The following is a 21,477-nucleotide window of genomic DNA, read 5'->3' as shown; positions in this document are numbered from 1 at the left end:
AGAGGAAATTACCCCAGGACCCCAAATTTAATCCCGTAAGAAGAGGGCTGATGTATCATTTTTTGCTTTAGTCCAGACCAAAGGGAAACAAACTACAGATATGAACAAATCCTAAATGCCAAGTCCAATTTTTATGAAAAAAAACAAACAAACAAACAAACAAACAAAAAAAACCCTTCAAAATTCAAAATTTCAAGATTTGGCAGGTTTTAAATCTGTGACTGATGTTGTACTGATGTGTTAAAAATCAGGCTGACCAATTTGAGTTGTTCACCATGGTTGCAGCCAAAAGAAATGTGTATCAACATGGTGGCGAAAGAGCTCATCTTGCTTTGGCAGAGCACAAAAGTTTACAAGACAAGCTAAATGTTGACTAGAATAATGTGGAGGGTAAAATATGGTGGACCACAGCTGAAAAGCTGGGGAATGATGCTGAAATTATGCTATATATATATATATATATATATATATATATATATATATATATATATAGTTTTTAACTATATCTAGGTGCATCCTAGTCTGTTCATGCCCATGAAGAACAGCAAACTATTAGTTTTCTTGCTTACATATGCTTTATAGTTTATGTTAAAAACCATGGCGAAATCTGTGAGATGCACTAATCAGAAAGAAAAGAGGCTCCCTGTAGTTCATTTGTTCCTTTTTTCTGAGAGAAGCAACAAACACAAACACAGCCTTGAATTCCTCCAATGACATTGGAAAATACATTTTGGAATAATTTGTTATTCAGCTTCACTTATAATTCGAGGCAGTGGAGCTCCCCATGTTGTTGAGTCCAGTGTAGCCATTATGTGTTTATTTGCAGTGCTTAAAAGGAAAAAAAGATTAATGCATCATTGCTACTTCTCAAGGAATCCTTTTTTCCTTTTCAGTGTTCTTCCCATGTCTTCATAGTGTTTATAAAAAAAATGCATCAGATCTGACATGAAGGTACCAGTACATTAAAAAACTGCATCTGGTTTTTCACTCTTGAAAAAACATTCTTGGTGTGAATACGCTCTTGCATTGTAGTCCACATAGTTACTGGATAATAAACCTGGGATTTAAGGCCAGGATAGACATATGAGGTACTGGCCACACAGGACCAAAGCACATCTGATACTGTCTCAGTCACAGTCATGGCTGTTATAGAATTGTGGCTGTTTTTCTCTTTTCTTTTTATATTAAATGTTAAATTTGTGTAGTTGCAGCCTCAAGGCACCTTACACAGAACAATAATCTCTAACAATTTTATACAGTGTGATATAGAGATTTTAAATTTAATAAGAAAACAAGAGCTCTACTTTCAGATCAGTACTCAGTAACAAATTCAGGTGTCAGAATTAGTAACCGGACAGAAAAAGTAGGATTGGTACATCCCCGCTGGTATACAGCTCGCTCATTAAGGAGCGTGACCTGCTTTTTGATGATGTCTGTTGTAAAAGATAAATACAATTTAACTGAACTGAACTGTACCTGGAGGAGTGTTCTTGAACAAGCATGCCTCATAAACAAGACGTTTGCTCCTTCATGAGGAAGCACAACATGGTGGAAGTGACAGGCCATAGATTATGAGTGACTGATTAGGAGAAAGACAATATTTCAGATTCAGATCCTTTTCTGCTGCATCAAACTCCAAAAAAGTGCCTAGGATCATCCGGGAGCAAATTCATCATCATTAGTGTGAGGCTCGTCTTCTCCTAGTCAGCCCACATTCCAGATGATGAAGAATTTGGGCTGAAATAAAAAAGTGAGGCATGGTGTATAGCTGCTGGTTATGGAGTAGTGGCTTATTAAAAGGAGCACGGTGATGCTTATTTGGGTTTGGCAGAGTAAGAGAATCAGATCAATAGACACATTCACAACATAACATATTCAGTTATTTGGTTAATAGTGTTGCTTCCAGGAGGAAAGGGGAAGACAGAAGAAAAGGATAGAAGACACAAGAAAAGAGAAGAGCTGAGGAACAAATCGTTTCATAAATGCATAGAAATGCAGCATCTTTTCCACAACAGCTGTTGTTTGAAGACCACCCTTGAGAAGCACACAATAGGCCATTCTACATTCAGCTAGGAAGGATAAACAGCTGCCTTTTCTTCTTTCTTTTTCCTCTTTTCAGTCAGATAACCTTCCTTTGCCATACCAAACTCAATCTCTCACTCTTTCTCTGGCTGACAAAAGGACACAGAATTAGTATCTAATTCACTGCGGCTAAAAGTGAGAAGCCTTCACTCGGCGTCCTCCGGAACAAAGCATAAACCCTAGAGGTCACATGGAGGGGGATGAACACAATGGCAGCTCGGGGTTATCCGGCTGAGAGAGCAGTTGGGCCTGTGGCTATTCATACCTTCATACCTCAAGGCAACAAAGCTATTATCATTGAGGAGAAAATGACCAATCCACTGCCCCTCCAACCCCAAAAAAACACTGCAATTTAAGGCACACATGGGGGCCTTGAGAGAGAGTGAGAGAGGGCAAAAGATGAGAGAAGTGTGAAACGGAGATATAGACAGAGAGAGAGATGAAATAGAGGAGTGAAAAGAGAAAGAGCGAGAGGAAAGAGCACAGAAAGAGAGAGCAGAAGATGAGTGAAAAATAAAAAATGAAAAGAGCAAAAGAAAAAAGAAGAGCTAGAGAGAGTGAAATGGTTGAGTAAAACAAGTGTGAAATGGAGATATAGACAGAAAGAGAAAGAGGGAGAGAAGAAAGAGCACAGAGAATATAAAGAGTGAAAAAGGGATAAAGAGAAAGACAGAGAGAGAGTAAGAGAGAGGAGGAGGAGAAGAGCAAAAAAGAGAGGGAAGAGAGGGAGAAAGAGCAAAATGAGAGACTGAAGTGAATGGAAAGCCTTAGTGTAAGAATGGAAGATACCAACAGAATGAAAGGGAGAGATGAAAAAGAGAAAGGAACACAGAAAGAGAGAAAGGGAGAGAGGGAAGACAGATAGAGAAAGTGAAAGAGTAAAAAGAGTAAAAGAAAACAGGGAAAAGAAGGAAAATGAGATGAGGCAGTAAGAGAGAATGACAAAGTGAACTGAATGAAAAGCACTGTGTAAAAGGGAGATATGCAGACAGACAGAAAGAGAGAGGGGGAAAGGAAAGAAGGCCAGAGTGAAGAGTGACAGAGAAGAGTCATTAGGTGAAGGGTAGGTGAAGAAAGCAGCAGAGGAAAGAGGAGTCAGTGCTTGGGTCTGAATAGTGTAGTGTAGGATAGTGTAGGATTTTATAGGACAAAAGAGAGAGAGAAAGAAAGAACAGAAAAAAACAGAGAGAAACAAAGAGAGAGAAAAGAGAGAAATAAAAGAGAATCAGGAGACAGAAAGACAGACAGAAACAACAGACATAGAAAGAGAGAAACAGAAAGAGAGAGGCAGAAGGAGAGAGAGACAAAGAAACAAAGAAACAGATAGAGCAAGGAGAGAGAAAGAAAAATAGAGAAAAAAGGCAAAACACAGAGAGTGAGAGAATGTAACAGCGAGAACAAGGCAAAGACAGCGAGAGAGAGAGAGAGAGAGAGAGAGAGAGAATGTCCTCATTGCAGACCTGTGTGTATTTATGAGTGACCTCACTAAGTGATGCTCTAATCAACATCGGCTCTGCATGCAAATACAAAAGACCTGCTCTCAAAGGGACACAGATACAGAGAGAGAGAGAGAGAGAGAGAGAGAGAGAGAGAGAGAGAGAGGGCACACATACACACACACACACACACAAACAAGCATACACATTTATATACGCAGTGAAATGGAGAACGATAATAATCATAACATCAGAGTTACTGATGAACATTTAACTACAGGTTAAACACACATGTTCCCATATAAGCATTTTCAGCTATTTTACAGCTGCATAAACCACAATAATTGCTGCAAGTTAGTGTGTGCTGTCCACAAATGAAAAGAGGGTGATTCATTTAGTTTCTTTTTGAAGATAATCACTGAACTTGACAAAAAAAAGTCCAGTCGTGAGATGGTTTCAATGTTACTGGTTTTATGAGTAACCTTGGTATTAGCAATAGCAAGCCAGGGGAAGGGCAGTGAAGGTATAGTAGAGGGTAGATTTGTTAATGTCTCTGATAATTGTCTACTACCTCAGTGTGACAGCCTCTTAACACCATTAGCGAGAAAAGTATTATCTATTTAGCACAGCTCGTCAGAGCCCTCTGTTCTGTTAAATACAGTTGTGATGACTCCAATGCCAGTCACTGCTCTAACTGACCTCACACACTGCAATTTAACACTAAATACTATGAAAATGCATTTACAAATTTGATTTATATTTGTAAAAGGTAGGCTACGCAGTGGGTCCAGTTGGGGTCTTGTTGCTAATGCTTCCAGCGGCTGTTTAACAATTTAGTCAGTACTGTATTATGATACTTAATGCACATATTCATTAACTTGGAAACAGAGTTTGGAGGGTTAAAATTTATTGCAGTAAAGATTATTGATTACCTGTTCAAATGTAACCTGTATCCTAAGACAAAGTATTACTACATTAAAATACTTTAATCTGATTACCTTTCATTATTTTTAAATGTTTAATGCCAATTCATTAAATAAAGGCAAGAGAAAAACAATTTTAACAAAATGTTTTAAATGTAACATAAAGCAAACAGTACAACTGCACTGGTGTATGAAGCAAAATAACAGATTATAGATGACTTATCTGTGCTTTACACAAGTCAAAAGGCCAAACTGGTAGGACTCACCTTTTGAGACCCCTCATCAACAATGATTATGAATAGCAGCCATTCTATAAACTCTGCTCTATCTGCTAAAAGGCCTTATAGGGCTTTATAGTAGAGCGTCATCCTTAGACCTCAAATATCGCAGTCATTTGTTGACGGCCCCTTATCAGCTCTATGTGACTCTTAATGTTTTAAAAGGCATTAATTTCACATTGAGAGCTGAGTCTTAGTTACCAACAATAATCACTTACACACATTAACATTTTTGTCCCCATCATTCAAAAACCACTGAAAAAAGAGCAAAAATGAAACTGTTTTTGCTTTCAAGGCTTTTTTCTGTTCAACATTATACTTCTTAGTTAATGTTAACATTACATACTTTAGTATGTTAGCAAAAGTTTGATTTATAGTTACTCACATAGTAGTATTTTATGTAGGAATAAACAAGAAAAAAAGAGTTTTTACTTCCAGATTAATTTGTTACTGTAGAATCTGGCTATATGGTACTTCAGGTAAATCCTTGGTCAAAAAACAAGATTGCTGGGAAAACGCTGCAGATTTCAGTAAATCTACAGCCAATAAAAAAAGTGCATCTAATATATACTATGCATGTGACATATTCATCTTTTAGTACAGAACATACTGACAAAGGGCCACAAGTTTGCATGTAGGTGGTTTCAATGTAATCCTGCTGGATATCATCCTGTTTTTTTATACTGTATCTGTAATCTGACTATTTTCTTTAACAGTAACTGTAAGGGAATAGAGTTTTTTTTGCATCCTGATTCCATAATGTCGTTCGGGGGATTCCGTTACTACCCAACCTTACCTGTAAATGTACAAAAATCCATCAGGTCCCTCAAAACTAAATTCAGCTAAAACAATGTGACTAATGTGAAATATACCCTAACTCAGCTTTGGACCAGCTCAGGGGTCAGACAAGAAGGCAAAAAAAAGAGCAACATTAATTTTCATTGCAACAATGAGAATTTCTTCTGGGAAACTAAGGATGGCCACAAACATGTACAGTTTATGGGAAAAATGTTGACGCACAGACAGCTAAAATAAATTATAAATAAAAAACTCCACCCAGCCCACCCACTCAAAAAAAAAAAAAAAAAACAATCAGGCAAACCTTGAGGATAAAACAGCCTTTGTACGCTGTACGAGGCAATAACGGACACAAAAGATAAGCTTGAATACGAAGTAATACAATTTACTTTCAAGAGTAGAGCTCCTTTTTTCTTGTTACATTTGTATTTCTTTGTGATCGTCCCTCCATTACGGCCCACGAACAAAGATAACAAAAGAGCCAGGGAGGGAACGAAAAAAAAAATGACCATGTGGGGAGAAAAAGGAAAAAAAAGAAAAGGACAAACACTTATACAACACCTATATGTTTTAACACAATAACACATTCATTAACCCTTTAAACTGCGTCTGTTCATTTCACTTAAGCAGGCCAAAATATTCATTAAAGAGAGGAAAACAGCGCATTGTGGTCATAATAGGCTAACAGCCCCTGTGCTAGAAGGTTATAAATGGAAATAAGCTGATGAACAATGTGTTACACTTTGAATCTGGGAAAGTACTGAAAGTCCTCAGGTGTGTTCTGTGTAGTTAGTGTGATGCATGGAAGACAGCTAGAATTTCAGTGTAAAGGAAACATTTTGTGTAAAAATTTAATTTACCCAATTTACCCCTTAAGGCAAATGCAGTCAAACAGCCAAGACATATGGGAGGCAAATCTTGCCAAAAAGGAAATGAAAATGAAAACCTCTTTTTTTCAAGGCCAAATCTAAAATGAAAAAGCAAACAAAACAAAAGAAAACAAAAACTTCACTTTGGCTTTGGCTTTTCTTCATGAAACACAGAATACATGTCAAAAGTAAAATCAAAATGCAAAGTTTACTTTCTTATTTCTTTTTCATAGCGATCGGCTGCAAATCTGACAAAATTAAAATGAAAATGTAAAATGAATAAATCAACAGCAAAGTGACAGTTCGTGATTCCGTTTTCGGGGCTGACGCGCTTTAAGTGTCAGAATGAAAAGGAAAATGAAAACGATCATCAGCGCCACCTGCTGGAGATTCACTTTTCATTTTCCAGTTACCATTTTTTTTTCTAACTGACAAACATGCAAATATATGTTAATTAGTACTAGGCGGGGCTTCAGGGTACAATTTAGGACATCCTCAGCCGTCTGCATCAGAATCGCCATCATGCCTTGAGATTCGAGACTTCGAGTCTCCAGAAAAAACACCGTCATGACTCAGATCTGGTGAACATCAGACCAAACACTGTTAGACCAAACGGCCTCAAAGAAAAGGTATCAGACCAAATGGCCTCAAAGAAAAGGTATCAGACCAAACAGCTTCAGAGAAAAGGTATCAGACCAAACTGCCTCAGAGAAAAGGTATCAGACCAAACAGCTTCAGAGAAAAGGTATCAGACCAAACAGCTTCAGAGAAAAGGTATCAGACCAAACGGCCTCATAGAAAAGGTATCAGACCAAACGGCCTCAAAGAAAACGTATTAGACCAAACGGCCTCAAAGAAAAGGTATCAGACCAAACAGCTTCAGAGAAAAGGTACCAGACCAAACGGCCTCAAAGAAAAGGTATCAGACCAAACAGCTTCAGAGAAAAGGTATCAGACCAAACGGCCTCATAGAAAAGGTATCAGACCAAACGGCCTCAAAGAAAACGTATCAGACCAAACGGCCTCAAAGAAAAGGCATCAGACCAAACAGCCTCAAAGAAAACGTATCAGACCAAACAGCTTCAGAGAAAAGGTATCAGACCAAACAGCTTCAGAGAAAAGGTATCAGACCAAACGGCCTCAGAGAAAAGGTATCAGACCAAACAGCTTCAGAGAAAAGGTATCAGACCAAACGGCCTCAAAGAAAAGGTATCAGACCAAACAGCTTCAGAGAAAAGGTATCAGACCAAACGGCCTCAAAGAAAAGGTATCAGACCAAACAGCTTCAGAGAAAAGGTATCAGACCAAACGGCCTCAAAGAAAAGGTATCAGACCAAACAGCCTCAAAGAAAACGTATCAGACCAAACAGCTTCAGAGAAAAGGTATCAGACCAAACGGCTTCAAAGAAAACGTATCAGACCAAATGGCCTCAAAGAAAAGGTATCAGACCAAACGGACTCATAGAAAAGGTATCAGACCAAACGGCCTCAAAGAAAACGTATCAGACCAAACGGCCTCAAAGAAAAGGTATCAGACCAAACAGCCTCAAAGAAAACGTATCAGACCAAACAGCTTCAGAGAAAAGGTATCAGACCAAACGGCTTCAAAGAAAACGTATCAGACCAAATGGCCTCAAAGAAAAGGTATCAGACCAAACTGGGGCTGTCCTAAAATATACCCTGTAGCCCTGCCTAGGGCTAAGTAACATATATTTGCATGTTGGTCAGATATAAAAAAAAATAAGAAATAAAAAATTGGAAAATGAAAAGTGAATCTCTAGCAGGTGGCGCTGATGTTCGTTTTCATTTTCCTTTTCATTCTGACAGTTAAAGCGTGTCAGCACCGAAAACGGAATCATGAACTGTCACTTTGCTGTTGATTTATCCATTTTGCATTTTCATTTTCATTTTGTCAGATTTGCAGTCGATCACATTTTGATTTTCATTTTGACACGTATTCCGTGTTTCATGGAGAAAAACCAAAGCCAAAGTGAAGTCTGTGTGTTCTTTTGTCTGTTAGCTTTTTCATTTTAGATTTGGGCATGAAAAACCAGAATAACGACTAAAATGAAATGACAAATAGTTATTTTCAATTTTCAAACGGCTCATGCTCATGTGAAAAATTAAATTGCAAATGAAGGTATTTCATTTCATTTTCAATTTTGGCAGGATATTTGCGCAGATGTTTGGAAAAAGAAATGGCAAAAAGAGGTTTGCATTTACATTTTATTGTTTCATTTTCATTTCCTTCTTGGCAGGATTTGCCTCCCATAAAGACATGCCTGATGTTCAAAGTTAATTTCTTTTGTGTTGCACTGGAGCTACATAAGTGACATACATATGCTGATAAGGTACAACATTATGACCACCTCCTTGTTTCTACGCTCATTGTCCATTTTATCAGCTCCACTTACTATATAGGTGCACTTTGTAGTTCTACAGTAAGCACCGCAGTAACACTGACATGGTGGTGGTGTGTTATTGTGTGTTGTGCTGGTACGAGTGGATCAGACGTAGCAGTGCTACTGGAGTTTTTCCACGGTGTCCACTCTATTAGAAACCTCTACATTGTCAGTCCACCTTGTAGATGCAAAGTCAGAGACGACAACTCATCTGATGCTGCTTTAGCCTTTATCAGTGGTCACAAGACGCTGCTGGCAGGATATTTTTAGTTAGTGGACTATTCTCAGTCCATCAGTGACACTGAAGGGTTTAAAAACTCCAGCAGCTCTGCTGTGTCTGATCCACGTGTACCAGCGCAGCACAAACTAACTCTCCACCACCACGTTAGTATTACTGCAGTGCTGAGAATGATCCACCACCCAAATAGTACCTGCTCAGTGAGGGTCCATGGGGGTCCCTTTGAATAGCAGCGTGATAGAGAGAAATAGACAGACTACAGTCTATAATTGTAGAACTACAAAGTGCAGCTATATAGTAAGTGGAGCTAATAAAATGGATATTGAGCATAGAAATCATAATGAGGTCATTATGAGATCAAGAGGTCATAATGTTATGCCTGATCAGTGTACATATGTAGATAGACAAAAGTACAAAATCAGGCTTTCAGACTGCTAGACTGGTAGCACCTTTTTAGTTATGCAATGTGCTTCATCTATGTAAAGGCCTGTGCCAGTAACAAAATCCTTGTATTGAAATAACTGCATGAAAAACAGATAAGTAAGTTAAGGAGTGGGGGTATTTTTCCCCTTTGCTTTACATTTCATTTGACAACAATGATATAAAAGCTCCAACTTTCACTGTGTTTGAATTAGAATTAGTATAAGCATGTGGTTGGTATAGTGTAGTGGGTAACACCTCTGCCTTCTACACTGTAGACTGGGGTTCAATCCCCTGCTTGGACAAGCACCCTACACTATACCAATAAGAGTCCTTGGGCAAGACTCCTAACACCACCCTCGCCTGCCTGTGTAAAATAATCAAATTGTAAGTCGCTCTGCATAAGAGCATCAGCCAAATGGTGCAAATGTAAACAAAAGACTAAGTATTGCTATCATCACTGAAAATGTGTCTAGAATCATTAATCAATGTTCTTACAAAAATACTACAACTAACAGGAACATTTATAGATAATTTTCTCCTGGTAATTTTGAAACAGTTCCTCTTTCTAAAGCGGCTGCAGGAACATGCACAGTGATAGCATGTGTTGAAGCTTAAACTTCGCCAAATGAAAGAACATAGTAAACACACAGTTCAGTAAAAGTAGTGGCTGTAGTATACTGTTGTCTTTCATTTGACCACAAAAGTATAATTGATCTAGCAATAAAGAACAGAACCACCCAAATCCATGGTTCCTTTCTGCAGCATTTAGGGTGTTTACACAATAGTCTCATCTAAGTTAGATTCAATAAATATGGTATTAATGAAGGACATCACATCACCCAAGATTTTTAAAAGTTAATGCTCTAAATCAGAGTATTTTCACATCTACTTTGTTTGGCATGGACACGTCAGACCTTCTCTATAGCTGGTACCAAAGTCCCAAAGTAAAGAATCACACATCTCAGTTAGCTTCCAAGTGAACTCTTGTTCAGTTTTTTTTTTTACGATGGCCTGCACCAAATAAGGAAATTCACCATCAGTGCAAGCTTCTTTTAGCAGCACATTAGCGTTGTACTGTCTGCAGGAACAGTCCGTTTTAATGTTGGACTCTTGACAGACACTCATACTGTTCCCGCAGCATGAGCTACTGCTTGTAGTAGCAGATCAGTAATAAAATAAAAGCAAAAATACATTTTTTTTTGAACATGTGTTATGGATTTTGGCCAAGGATGAGCAACTTGTCCTATGGTTTGCATAAAATATATTAATAAACAAACAATGGACAACAACTTCAAACACATAACATGACTTAATCACTACATTGTGGAAAAATTGAATAAATTAGATTTTTTTGCCGAACTATGGCTTGGGGTGCAGGGACAGGGGTGCAGTAAGTTGGACGTACAGGCAAAGAGAGAACAGGACAAGTGAAAAGCCCTTCAGCTACACTTCTCATGGGGCCCAAACATCCATCAAACAGTGAGAAGGAGGGTGGCCTTGAGGTTAACTTTCTTTCACACACACCCAAACATACACACACACTTAAAGACAAAAATTACACCTATGTAAATCCACAGCACACATCACACACCGACTAATTACATAGTAAACACATACACCCACTTCATGCATTGACATAGTAAACACACACACACACACACACACACACACAACCAGCTATAGACAGTCCTAAGGGCCAGGTGTGAAGGCCGAGGGAGCAGCTCTATCCATTTCCATCAGATCTGCTCAAAGAAACAGTGAGACCTTCAGCAGGAGGTCACAGTGCTGATTACAACCCAAAACCAGTTTCCAACTGCTACACACATACATACACACACTCACCATCTCCTCCAGCCATGGCTAGAGACAACAAGAACTCCACTATCGAGGAGCAGAATTGCATCCTCTAACAGGCAGAGTCAACACAAAACAACAGCAGACTTCCTCCATCACAGAGGTTCTGCTGTTCAGGTCAAGCTCCTCCCCAGACACTAACTGATTTATCCTGCAACATACACTATTCAGCACTGAAAACTCACAGCCCTAATGCAGAACAACCTGTACCCGACCAAATCAAAATCTTTGCTGTGAACACTAGCATTCCTTCCTTCACTTTCCTGGACCAGAAACTGCTTGTCCTATAAGTGCACCAGACAAATGCAAGATGTACGCAATAGAACAAGTACTTTCCCTATCAGTACCAGGTTTCCTCCATCAGGAAGGTTAACATTTAAAAATGAAAAATTTGGTGAAAAATCAAACATACACCATTCTCCTGACAGTTCCCAATTCCCTGTCATTCCCTAAATGCAGTCAGTCAGGCAAGAAAAACATTGGAGCTAAGCAATCATTGCTGCAGGTGAGAATAATGAATAATGTAAATTTAAGACCACCAACTGAACAAAACTCAGGATGAAATTCAGGATTCATGGTGGCTGCTATTACTGATTTTCATGGTGTAATTTTATGTAATGTACTTTTTGTCCACTTTTACAGATCAGTAATTTTGCATGACATTAATTGGTGAAGTATAAGTTTCTATTACTTATCAGCAACATTAGCCTTGCATGAAGTAAACTTGCAAAAGTATTGCTTTACTTAAAAAAAATGCCCCTAAAAATACAAAAATTCCCATAATTAACATAAAGCATGCTGCCTTCGTTTTTCCAGTTAAGGTTTTATATATATATATATATATATATATATATATATATATATATAAAAAACATACAGAACAGCAACTTTTTGAAAAAGTTCCTTATAAAGGTGTGCACTGCTACTCACCAGCACACTTTGTGCGAGCTCTGAGTGGTGGGCCGGGGGCCCCAGTGCCCCCTTCCAGTGGCCGAGTGAGCAGCACGCTGATCTCGTACTCTGTGTCTGGGTCCAGGTGGCCAATCTTGTGTGAGGTCTTGTCCACGGGCTGTAGATCATACATGGTTCCGGACACAGTTCGATACTCCACCTCGCGGTTGATGATGGGTCCATCTCCATTGATAGAGTTGGCGTTGAGCTGAATCCACAGGTATGTGGCACCCACTGCTGTCAACTGGGGAGGGGCGATGGGTACCGGGGGCTCTGGAAGGGGAGAAGCATGTGTTACGTTTCTGCAGTGTATGCTGTGAGAGACAGAGGATACTGTGCTGTACAAATGAGGGGAACATGATGCTAACAAGAACTGAGTACATAGAATTTCTCTTTGATTGTACAAGTTGACTGATTTCACTGTCATAATATTCAGCACATGGTTGTGCAAAGTTAGGTACCTCTGCTCTCGTAATAATGTTAAGATATTAAAGCAACAGTTATGTGGAAAAATAGAAAATTATACAAACGCACCCTTAAGCCAAATGTAGTCAATCAGCCAAGACATGTTTGGTGTCTAAAGTCCTTCTTTAGATTTGCTCTGGATCTACGTAGCTGACATAGCTAACAAGGTTACACCATACCATTTAACAATGTGCAAACTGCATGCTTAAATCATCACACACTTGCCTTAATTTGCATCATGTAATCTCGAATAGACTTACTTATGTGGTTTCTGACACTGTATGACATTAACTACAAAAGTGAACAAAAGTAGTAGCAACCTTCCTGAAGCCTTAATTTTGTTTACAGTTTTTTTTAAATGTTTTATTAAGAAACATTGGCTTCAGAAAAAAAGAGCAAATGACAGACACCCAACATGTCTTGGCTGACTGACTATGTTTGGGTCAATGTTTTTTTCAATGTATGTTCTTTATGTGTGATTATGATTAAAGAGTCTATAATAACAACACAACAAGCATGTTGGTCAGCTGTCTTCTGTCTCCACTGTTTGCCTGCAGGATTTGGACAGCTTGATATTATTACTATGGATGTGTAATACTTGTCCTGGAGCATACGCCTGCACTGCAGAATATTTCCATGTTCATGGAAGGGCTTGTTAATTAAATGCCAAATCGAATCAGGTGAGAAAAAACTACATCATACAGGTGTATTCTCTAGAAACTGGGAAGTTGTCTTTAGAGGAGGTCTGAGATCAGTCCAGATGCTCTTCTCAGATCAAGACAGGATGGTGCATATGAGGGGAAGGCCATCCGGGACTGTTCCAAAGGTAGTGTGGTGGTGGAGGATGTATCTGGGAAAATGTCTCTTGATCAATAAACCTCTTGTCTATGGGTGGTGTTATTGATGAAATAGGCCCCTGTGTGTGTTTGGGAAGGTGCTGTTATAAGAGCTACAACAATCAGGAAAAAAAATCCTGCACAGATGACATGTTTTACTGATTGCAGCTCAGACGGGAAAAGACAAGGTCAGAGAAATCGCTCCTCTATGTTCTTTATTAATGTACAGAATGGAAAAGTTTGAGCCTAAGTGCAGGAGACAAGCTGAATCTTCAAAGTCACTGGCAGCAGAGATATTGCACAGAGCAGGACGGCACAAGCTGCTTAGTTTCAAAATATGAGGATCGCTTGAAGTTTATTGACACGCCTCAAAGGACTATTCCCAATCAATAAAACATTTGTCTGAGTGAGACGTTGTTTTACAGCTCAGATGAAGAAGGTGTGTGTTTGTTGGGGTGGAAACCACTAGAAACAATGAAGAATTTGTGATATGCTAAGTATGACAATATGACTGGGGCTACTAAAATAAATTGTGATAGTTGATTATTCATGTGAATTAATCAATGAATAACTGATTAATCAGTTAAAATTTTGCCTGTCAAAGAGGAGCAGTAACAAAAATCTTAAACCACTGTTTAATGGTTTGTTTTAATAAAATTTTGCAAAATAAAATCTTAACATCTTAACATTGTTTCTGTCTTAAGTTTTGTAATGGTCTGACAAAAAGAGGTACTATTCACAAAGAGCTAAGTTACAGTAAGCATGTGTCACTTTGTATCACACATCTATATTAAGTCTGTCCTAAATTTGTAGCTACTTTAAATGATTAGCAACAACTAAAAAGGATATAACAATAAATATGTATATTAACATTATAGCTCTTTAGGCTACAGCATTATGTAAGCACATCAAATTCAAATAAAAATGAAATATTAAAATGGCAAAGCAATCCTAAGTATGAATTAAAAATTTCCACTGGTGCACTAGTATTGACATTTCATTTACAGAGATCTAGATGCTTTATGAAAAGCTTTATTTAAAGTTCAGTGTACTTCCAGAACTGCATATTCATGCCTTATATAATTATTCATTAATGGTGTCAAAATTATGATTAACATGTAATTTAACTTTTATGTATTTGCACTCTCTAATAATGTTTTTGAAACTGCATTATCAAAGAGAACACGACACTGGAAAGATCTCACAATTCAAAAGTGAATGGGAAACAGCGCCTCTCCTTTTTGCAATTACAAATTCTCGCCTCCTTTGCATGTTCTGTGTCACAATCCCTTTGAAAATGCATTTTCATTATCATGATCTTCATTATCATGGTCTTCCCAACCTGACAGTCATCCTGTCAAGGTGGAGCCAAGAGCACACGCAGCAAAAAAAGGATTTATGTAAAAATATGGTGGCTGAAGAGTTCATAGCTACTCTTATGTTCACATATGAGGTGAAGAAGAGAAATATAGCCACTTGTAATGCTTAATGCCTTTATACATGAAAGTGTTTAATTGAACGTGTGCCCGTTTTCTGGTTTATTAATTTTAATGATAAAAAACCTTGACTTCCTTCTTGCCAGCTTCTTCTTCAAATTTTCCTTCCACCTTAAACAAGGCAGCAGTTATATTCTGCTGCCTTAGTGCACTTAAATGTAGCACCGTTCAAGGTCGACTGGAAAATTCAGAAAAGAAACCAACTTCAGATTTGTTTCATAAACTGAGAGTGGAGGCTGGATATGAAGTTTCCAGGTGATGCTGTGTAGGGATATCTTCTACAAAATGAGCATCAGAGGTAAATATATTGATTTGCCATCTGCTGAATTTACCAGCTCACTAAATGACCCATTTCAATGTGTCATTTGCCCAGTTCTCCATGGACTGCTGCTGCTAACTTGCTAAAGGTCTACAGCTTAAGGTTTCCAGGTGGAACTCATGCTTGTGAAATTTGATTCCACATTACACTCATCAATGTTCACACATACCCCATATAACTGTATGCACCAAACCGCAATCTTCATACCTTGATGGCTCAGGATGAATACTCATACCATTATTTCCCTACATGAAAAGAAGAATTTTGTGTTTTAAAAGGTACAGTATGATGACCAGAGGCATATGGCCATTTAGAAAGGTCTATTTTGATTTCAAGCTGACTTTCTTACACATTGAAAATCTTGATAACATTGATACTTGGGCGTCCGTTTATCATGGCAAGACTGTGCTGTATTGACTTTTTTCTCCTACTACTATGTATGTGTCTACCTGTGTGGTGAAAGGGGATATAGTTGTCTTTGTCAGTACAGTATATAGGCTGGCAGTGAAAACACTACGCTTGCACATTTCCCTCCTACAGTTAAAACAAACACAGACACGCTCTGTAAGTTTCCCATTGTGCTGTTCCAGCTGCGTCTGCTTCACAAGTAACAGGAAGGGCTGACTGAGTCAATCAAGTAGCCAGGTCAAACAAACTGCAATATTGATCAACAAATCCACTTCATCCAAAAGTGAAATTTCATTTGTATATCTTGCTGAAGACTGAAGTATGTGTATGTGTGTGTATGTGTGTGTGTGTGTGTGTGTGTGTGTGAGAGAGAGAGAGAGAGAGAGAGAGAGAGATTAGCCCAGCAGAACTCTTCATTTTGCGAATGTGTTTATATGCATGGCTACAGCTAAGACATTATCATTGATGAACACATCAAAACTTTATGCCTTTGGCAGGCTCAGTGCTAGCTGTGCTGGCTGTATGCTGTAGGATGGCATCACTGGGGAGAATATATACCCGCCGGGCCACGCAGAAGTGATGGATGCCCACCACAGGGCCGTTACACTATAGCCAATATGATAATAAACTGTATTTCATATTTATTGCAGAATTCGCCTGACCGTACAGATCGATCATGAAAGAAATACTGACACAAAGTAATGAATAAATAAACCAAGTATAGGAATGCATGTGTGTGTGTCCATCTAAGGCATGGTATATTGCACTATAAAAACATAAACACCTGAAACTCAGAATCAGAAGGCAGAACTAAAAGAACAGCATGTTTACATATGTCTGAGGTGACTTTACAGAAGAAGGCAAAACATTCTTAACTTATAATGGAAATTAATGAAACAAGTCCTTCTCCAAGTAATTTTGGACCATTTCTGATGGTCTGTTCATCATACATTTTTAACACAATGCGAAGGGTGACTGGAGTTTTCAAACTCTGGAAAACATAAAAAAACAACAGGCACTGGCTGTGTTGACATGCAAAGATTTTTGCCAGTCCGATTGAATACATTACAATTACACATTAAGATTAAGGTGTTTATATGCTCAGTCCATTCAACAATCTGATGAAGATCTTTGTTTACATGTGCACTACAAGTAATCCAAAATGGCACGCATGAGTAGAGAACCACTTAATGCAAACGTTACCATGAAAGCGAACATCACATGAGCTCCAGTCAGAGAGATGAGTTTCCAGTTGACGCGCTTGTGTTTTTGATTACTTTAAAACAATGTCAGACTCAGAAAAATGTACTTCACATGCATTTATTAAAGAAGGCCCAGAGGAAGACGGCGTGTTCTGAGATGCATAGCTGGACGTCCATCCCACCGCCATCTTTTAAAGTTAAAAGCATAAACTCTCCTATGGTCTCCTCTGCAGACCAGTTTCTGCACCCGCCATGTTGAACACTATAAACTTTTGCTATGACGTGACGCACATAGGTACAGATAGCATGGTTGTCTCACTTATTAGGCAAAAAAAACTGTAGCTGATGTTAGCTAGATCCGAAAACAAACAAACAAAAAAAAGCGAGTTATTATCAGAATCTAACTGTGATAGTTCTGTTAGCTCATTAGTTTATTTGAAGAGACAGCTCCCATTTTCCATCCTACATGAAAACCTGCCAGCATGATGTTTTTGGAAAGTAAAACATGTTTTCAAGAGCATTTCCCTGCTGTCACCTAAAAATGTAAATCTACAGCCATATATTATTTTCTGAGCGAAGTGCCTGGGCTCATTAATTCTACTCAATGTTTAAGACTTATTTTGTTAGAAGTCTGGCATAGCTGGCATTGAAAAAGTACCTAAAATGCATTTAAGGATCAAACCAATCTATTCTGTTTATAATTGCAGCTCTGTAGTATTTTCTATTTTTTTGTTGTTTATACTGTTTATAACAGTATAAACAAAATTGTATCAGGCTTGAAAATATGTGCATCATTACGCACTCAATGGTGATGTGTTCTTGCTCTGCATGTTTGTGTATGCATGAGTGTGTGTGTGTGTGTGTGTGTGTGTGTGTGTTATATGTCTGAAGTAGCCATTTGCAGGTCACAGATCCTACAGATGGCTGTCCCATAGTGAACCCAGCCAAGGAACCCTAAATACTCCATAATCCTTCTTTCCACAGCCGGCCAATCAAACATCACCTAAAACGAACCACTTAATCCAATGTAAAACTAGAACAGAGGAGAGACGATAAGAAAATGTGTCTTCAAGTTACTCCAAGTATGGACCATGTTAATGCCACTGTGGTGTATCCAAGGTTGGTTGATGCATGTTCTATATACTGGTATACTGGCATGCAACAATTTAGATTTGTAATCTTAGCGATGCTGATAGATTGGTTCAGAATGTATTAGAACAAAATAATAAGTTTTCTGTCTGGTTTACTTGTACAATTTCATGGTGGGTTACCTTTAGTGTAATTTTAACCACAGGAACTCATTGAGCCCAGGACCAGAAGCAACAATAGAACTGTTTAAAAAATTTCAGTCTGTAGAACTGGGGCTTTCCATGTGCTACAGTGTTTATATCACTTTTTAAAATATGCAGGAGGCTTCTTTTATTGTTGGATCACATGCGTGAGCTCATTCAGATCACAGTTCAGATCATTAAAGCAACAGCAGCAATCAGAACTGGAAAAGAGTAGATAAAATGACAAAAAATAGCCTCTTTTTGCATCAATCTTAAAGAGGTAAAGGGTGGAAAACAAGAAAACAATCCAATTATTACAAGCAATGTCAAGTTTGTGAGACAGTTGTAACATTAAAGAAAAACATTCGTTAGGCTATATATAATGTTGATTTTGAACTTGAACAAGCAACACATTTCAAAAAAGTTTGGACAGGGGCAACAACAACAACAACAACAAAAATAAATAAATAAATAAATAAGATGATTGCATATAAAAACAGCAAACAGTGCAACAATTAATGAAAAACATTCCTCAATGTAAAAAAGCAAAGAACTTAAGCATTTCATCAACTAAATAATTTAATACTATAAGATTCAGTGAATCCAGAGAAAATCCCTGTATGCAATGGACAAGGCATTAAACCAGTATTGGCTGGCCATGACCTTCCACCCCTGAGGCGGCACTGCATTAAGACAGCCATGATTCTGCAGTGGAAATCACTGCATGGACTCAGGAAAACTTCAAAAGCACTGTTTGTGAGCCCAGTTCGTTGCTGCATCCACAAAAAAAGTTAAAATAATACCATGCAAAGAAGAAACTACTACAAACAAAATTCATAAATGCTGCCACCTTCTCTGGGTTTGGGCTGATTTAAGATGGACTGAGCCAAAATGCAAAAGTGTGGTCTTGTGGTCCAATTAATCTGAATTTAAAATGTTTAAACTTTTAAAAACTTTAAAAACTTTTTTGAAATTATAGATGCCAAAAGGAGAGGGACCATCCAGCGCCTCCGGACCTGGCGGCCGCTGCCGCACCCCCAGACCGGCCGCCAGTTGCCAAGGACGTCGCAGCAGCTTGTGATCCGTGATTGTATGGGGTGCATTAGTGCATATAGCATGGATGACCTGCATACCTGTAAAGGCACCATTAATGCTGAACAATATACAGGTTTTGCCGCAACATACGCTGCCATCCAGATGACATCTTTTTTTTAGGGAAAGCCTTGCTTATTTCAGCAAGCAAATGCCAAGCTGCATATATTACAACAGCACAGCTCCATAGTAAAAGAGTCCTACAGAAATGTGCTGCTGAAATCAAATCCAAAGCAGACACATATTTAAAAATAAATAAATAAATAAAAATTATTATTTATTAACTTCAATTTGATATGTTGTCTTTATAATATTTTTATTTAAATACAGTGTTCACTTCATTTACACATCATTGCATTCTGTTTTGTTTATTTTGCACAGTGTCCCAACTTTTTTTGAGATGGGGTTGTAAGGGTTCAAGTCAAGAGGCTTTTATTGTCATTCCATCTATGTACAAGTACACAGTGGATTGAAATTACGTTCCTCCAGTAACAACACGGTGCAACAAGGAACAAAAATTACAAAGTACGAATGGGCAGACAGTGTGTGCAAACAAAAAAATTAAGCTAGAAACAATTTAAAAAATACGATAAATTAAACAGACATTAGACACAGTAAACAGACAGGACAGCGCAGCACTGACACAACACACATTTCTGGACATGAGAAATGGTTTGTCACTTGTCATTAAAATGTATTCTTATAAACAGTTGTGTTACTGACATTCTAGCATATTACTGCAGGAAGCAGGAAGTCATTAACTTTATGAATTAATCCTTCAATATCATCAAATACTGTGATATATTTGGCAAGTATCATGACATAATTTTTGGCTTAGCCCTAGTGTATATAAGACTTAGAATATCTCTTTGCACATTTTCTTGAATCATTTTACGTAGGTCATTGAAAGAAGAATGTTGGAAGTTTCAATCGATAAAGCACTTGTAATCATAAATAACATTTTATGATGATTTAAATTGAGTGAAAAGCTGTGTGTTATGTTTTGTGGAAAGAAATAAACACCTTTCACATGTTTTTTTTTTTCAACATTAATTTTTTTTTTTACATTGACAAAAACAATGTAAATTTAATATAAAAATAATTAATAAGGAAATTAGTTAATTAACTATGTAATGCTTTAATATACAATACATACTGTGAATCAAACATATATATATAAACACAACAACAACCACTGTAACAGGGTTACAGCTTTGGGTTCGATTTTGTTTGCCATTCCTGTTTCTCTGCATTTGATAAGCTACAGCGTATGGTAGCACACACATCAAGAGCCAGGCCTCAGGCAAGAGCTGATTAAATCTGCACAGATACAACACTGAAGGCAGACTTTTTGACCTCACTAGTCTCCACAAAAATTAACTTACTCGGCTCTAAAAGCTACTAGCTATCGCTACAAAAGTCTTAAAGCCTGAAAATACCCTAGAGCTCTTATTCACTGTGATTTACTCTATCCTGAAGAATCCATATAGGCAGTTGTTTCCAGAATTTCTTCAGCTTTACTTCACAAAGCCAACTAGTATAAGGTTGTATATACAATACAAAAAAAACAGGTTTTCAAGGTTTCTTCCTCTCAGCTGTGCTGTTATTATTTTAATCTGATAATAGTTTTAAATATACTGTAGCTTGTATGACCTGCTGTATGGTACAGACCATTTTATTCATACCGAATTTCAAACAGAATGTCAAACAGTATCTGAAACCACATACTGTGGATGTGGATGTAATATGTAAACATTGTGTCTAAAGTTTTAAAACCTCTCACTTCTCACTCCATTCTGCACATATGATACCCATTTGATACCAGGGCCTGTATTCATGAATTTTTTTGGAGAGTTGATGTAGGACTTCCTGTCAGTAAAATTGTAGTAGATAACAGAGTAGTCTGATCCTAGATCAGCACTTTGAGAGGCTATTTGCTAATACAGGCCCACAGCTTCATCTTAGTATTAACAAAACATAAAACAAACATTACAAATAAGTATATTTCTTTTTCATATATTTATTGAATAAACTGATCCAATATTGATGCAACAAAGACCTGTGCCTTCACTATCTTCACTATCAAAATGCAGTTTCAGCACATGACATGCTTCAGTCAAGAATATTTCTGATG

At 37.8% G+C, this 21,477-nt stretch overlaps 1 protein-coding gene across 9 annotated transcripts in view; it reads right to left on the bottom strand.

Moving 5' to 3' along the window:
• The window catches only part of LOC108427207 (receptor-type tyrosine-protein phosphatase mu-like), a 269,465-nt gene that overhangs the window by 145,661 nt on the left and 102,327 nt on the right, over positions 1-21,477 (bottom strand). For all 9 annotated transcript variants that reach the window (XM_037531160.1, XM_037531153.1, XM_037531154.1 and 6 more), the window contains one exon: positions 12,234-12,527. In XM_037531160.1, the coding sequence (XP_037387057.1) occupies positions 12,234-12,527 (294 nt within the window). The remainder of the gene's footprint in view (positions 1-12,233; positions 12,528-21,477) is intronic.

Source organism: Pygocentrus nattereri, chromosome 19, assembly GCF_015220715.1.
Source record: "Pygocentrus nattereri isolate fPygNat1 chromosome 19, fPygNat1.pri, whole genome shotgun sequence".
NCBI classification, from domain to species: domain Eukaryota; kingdom Metazoa; phylum Chordata; class Actinopteri; order Characiformes; family Serrasalmidae; genus Pygocentrus; species Pygocentrus nattereri.
This window is presented reverse-complemented; position numbering and strand designations above follow the sequence as displayed.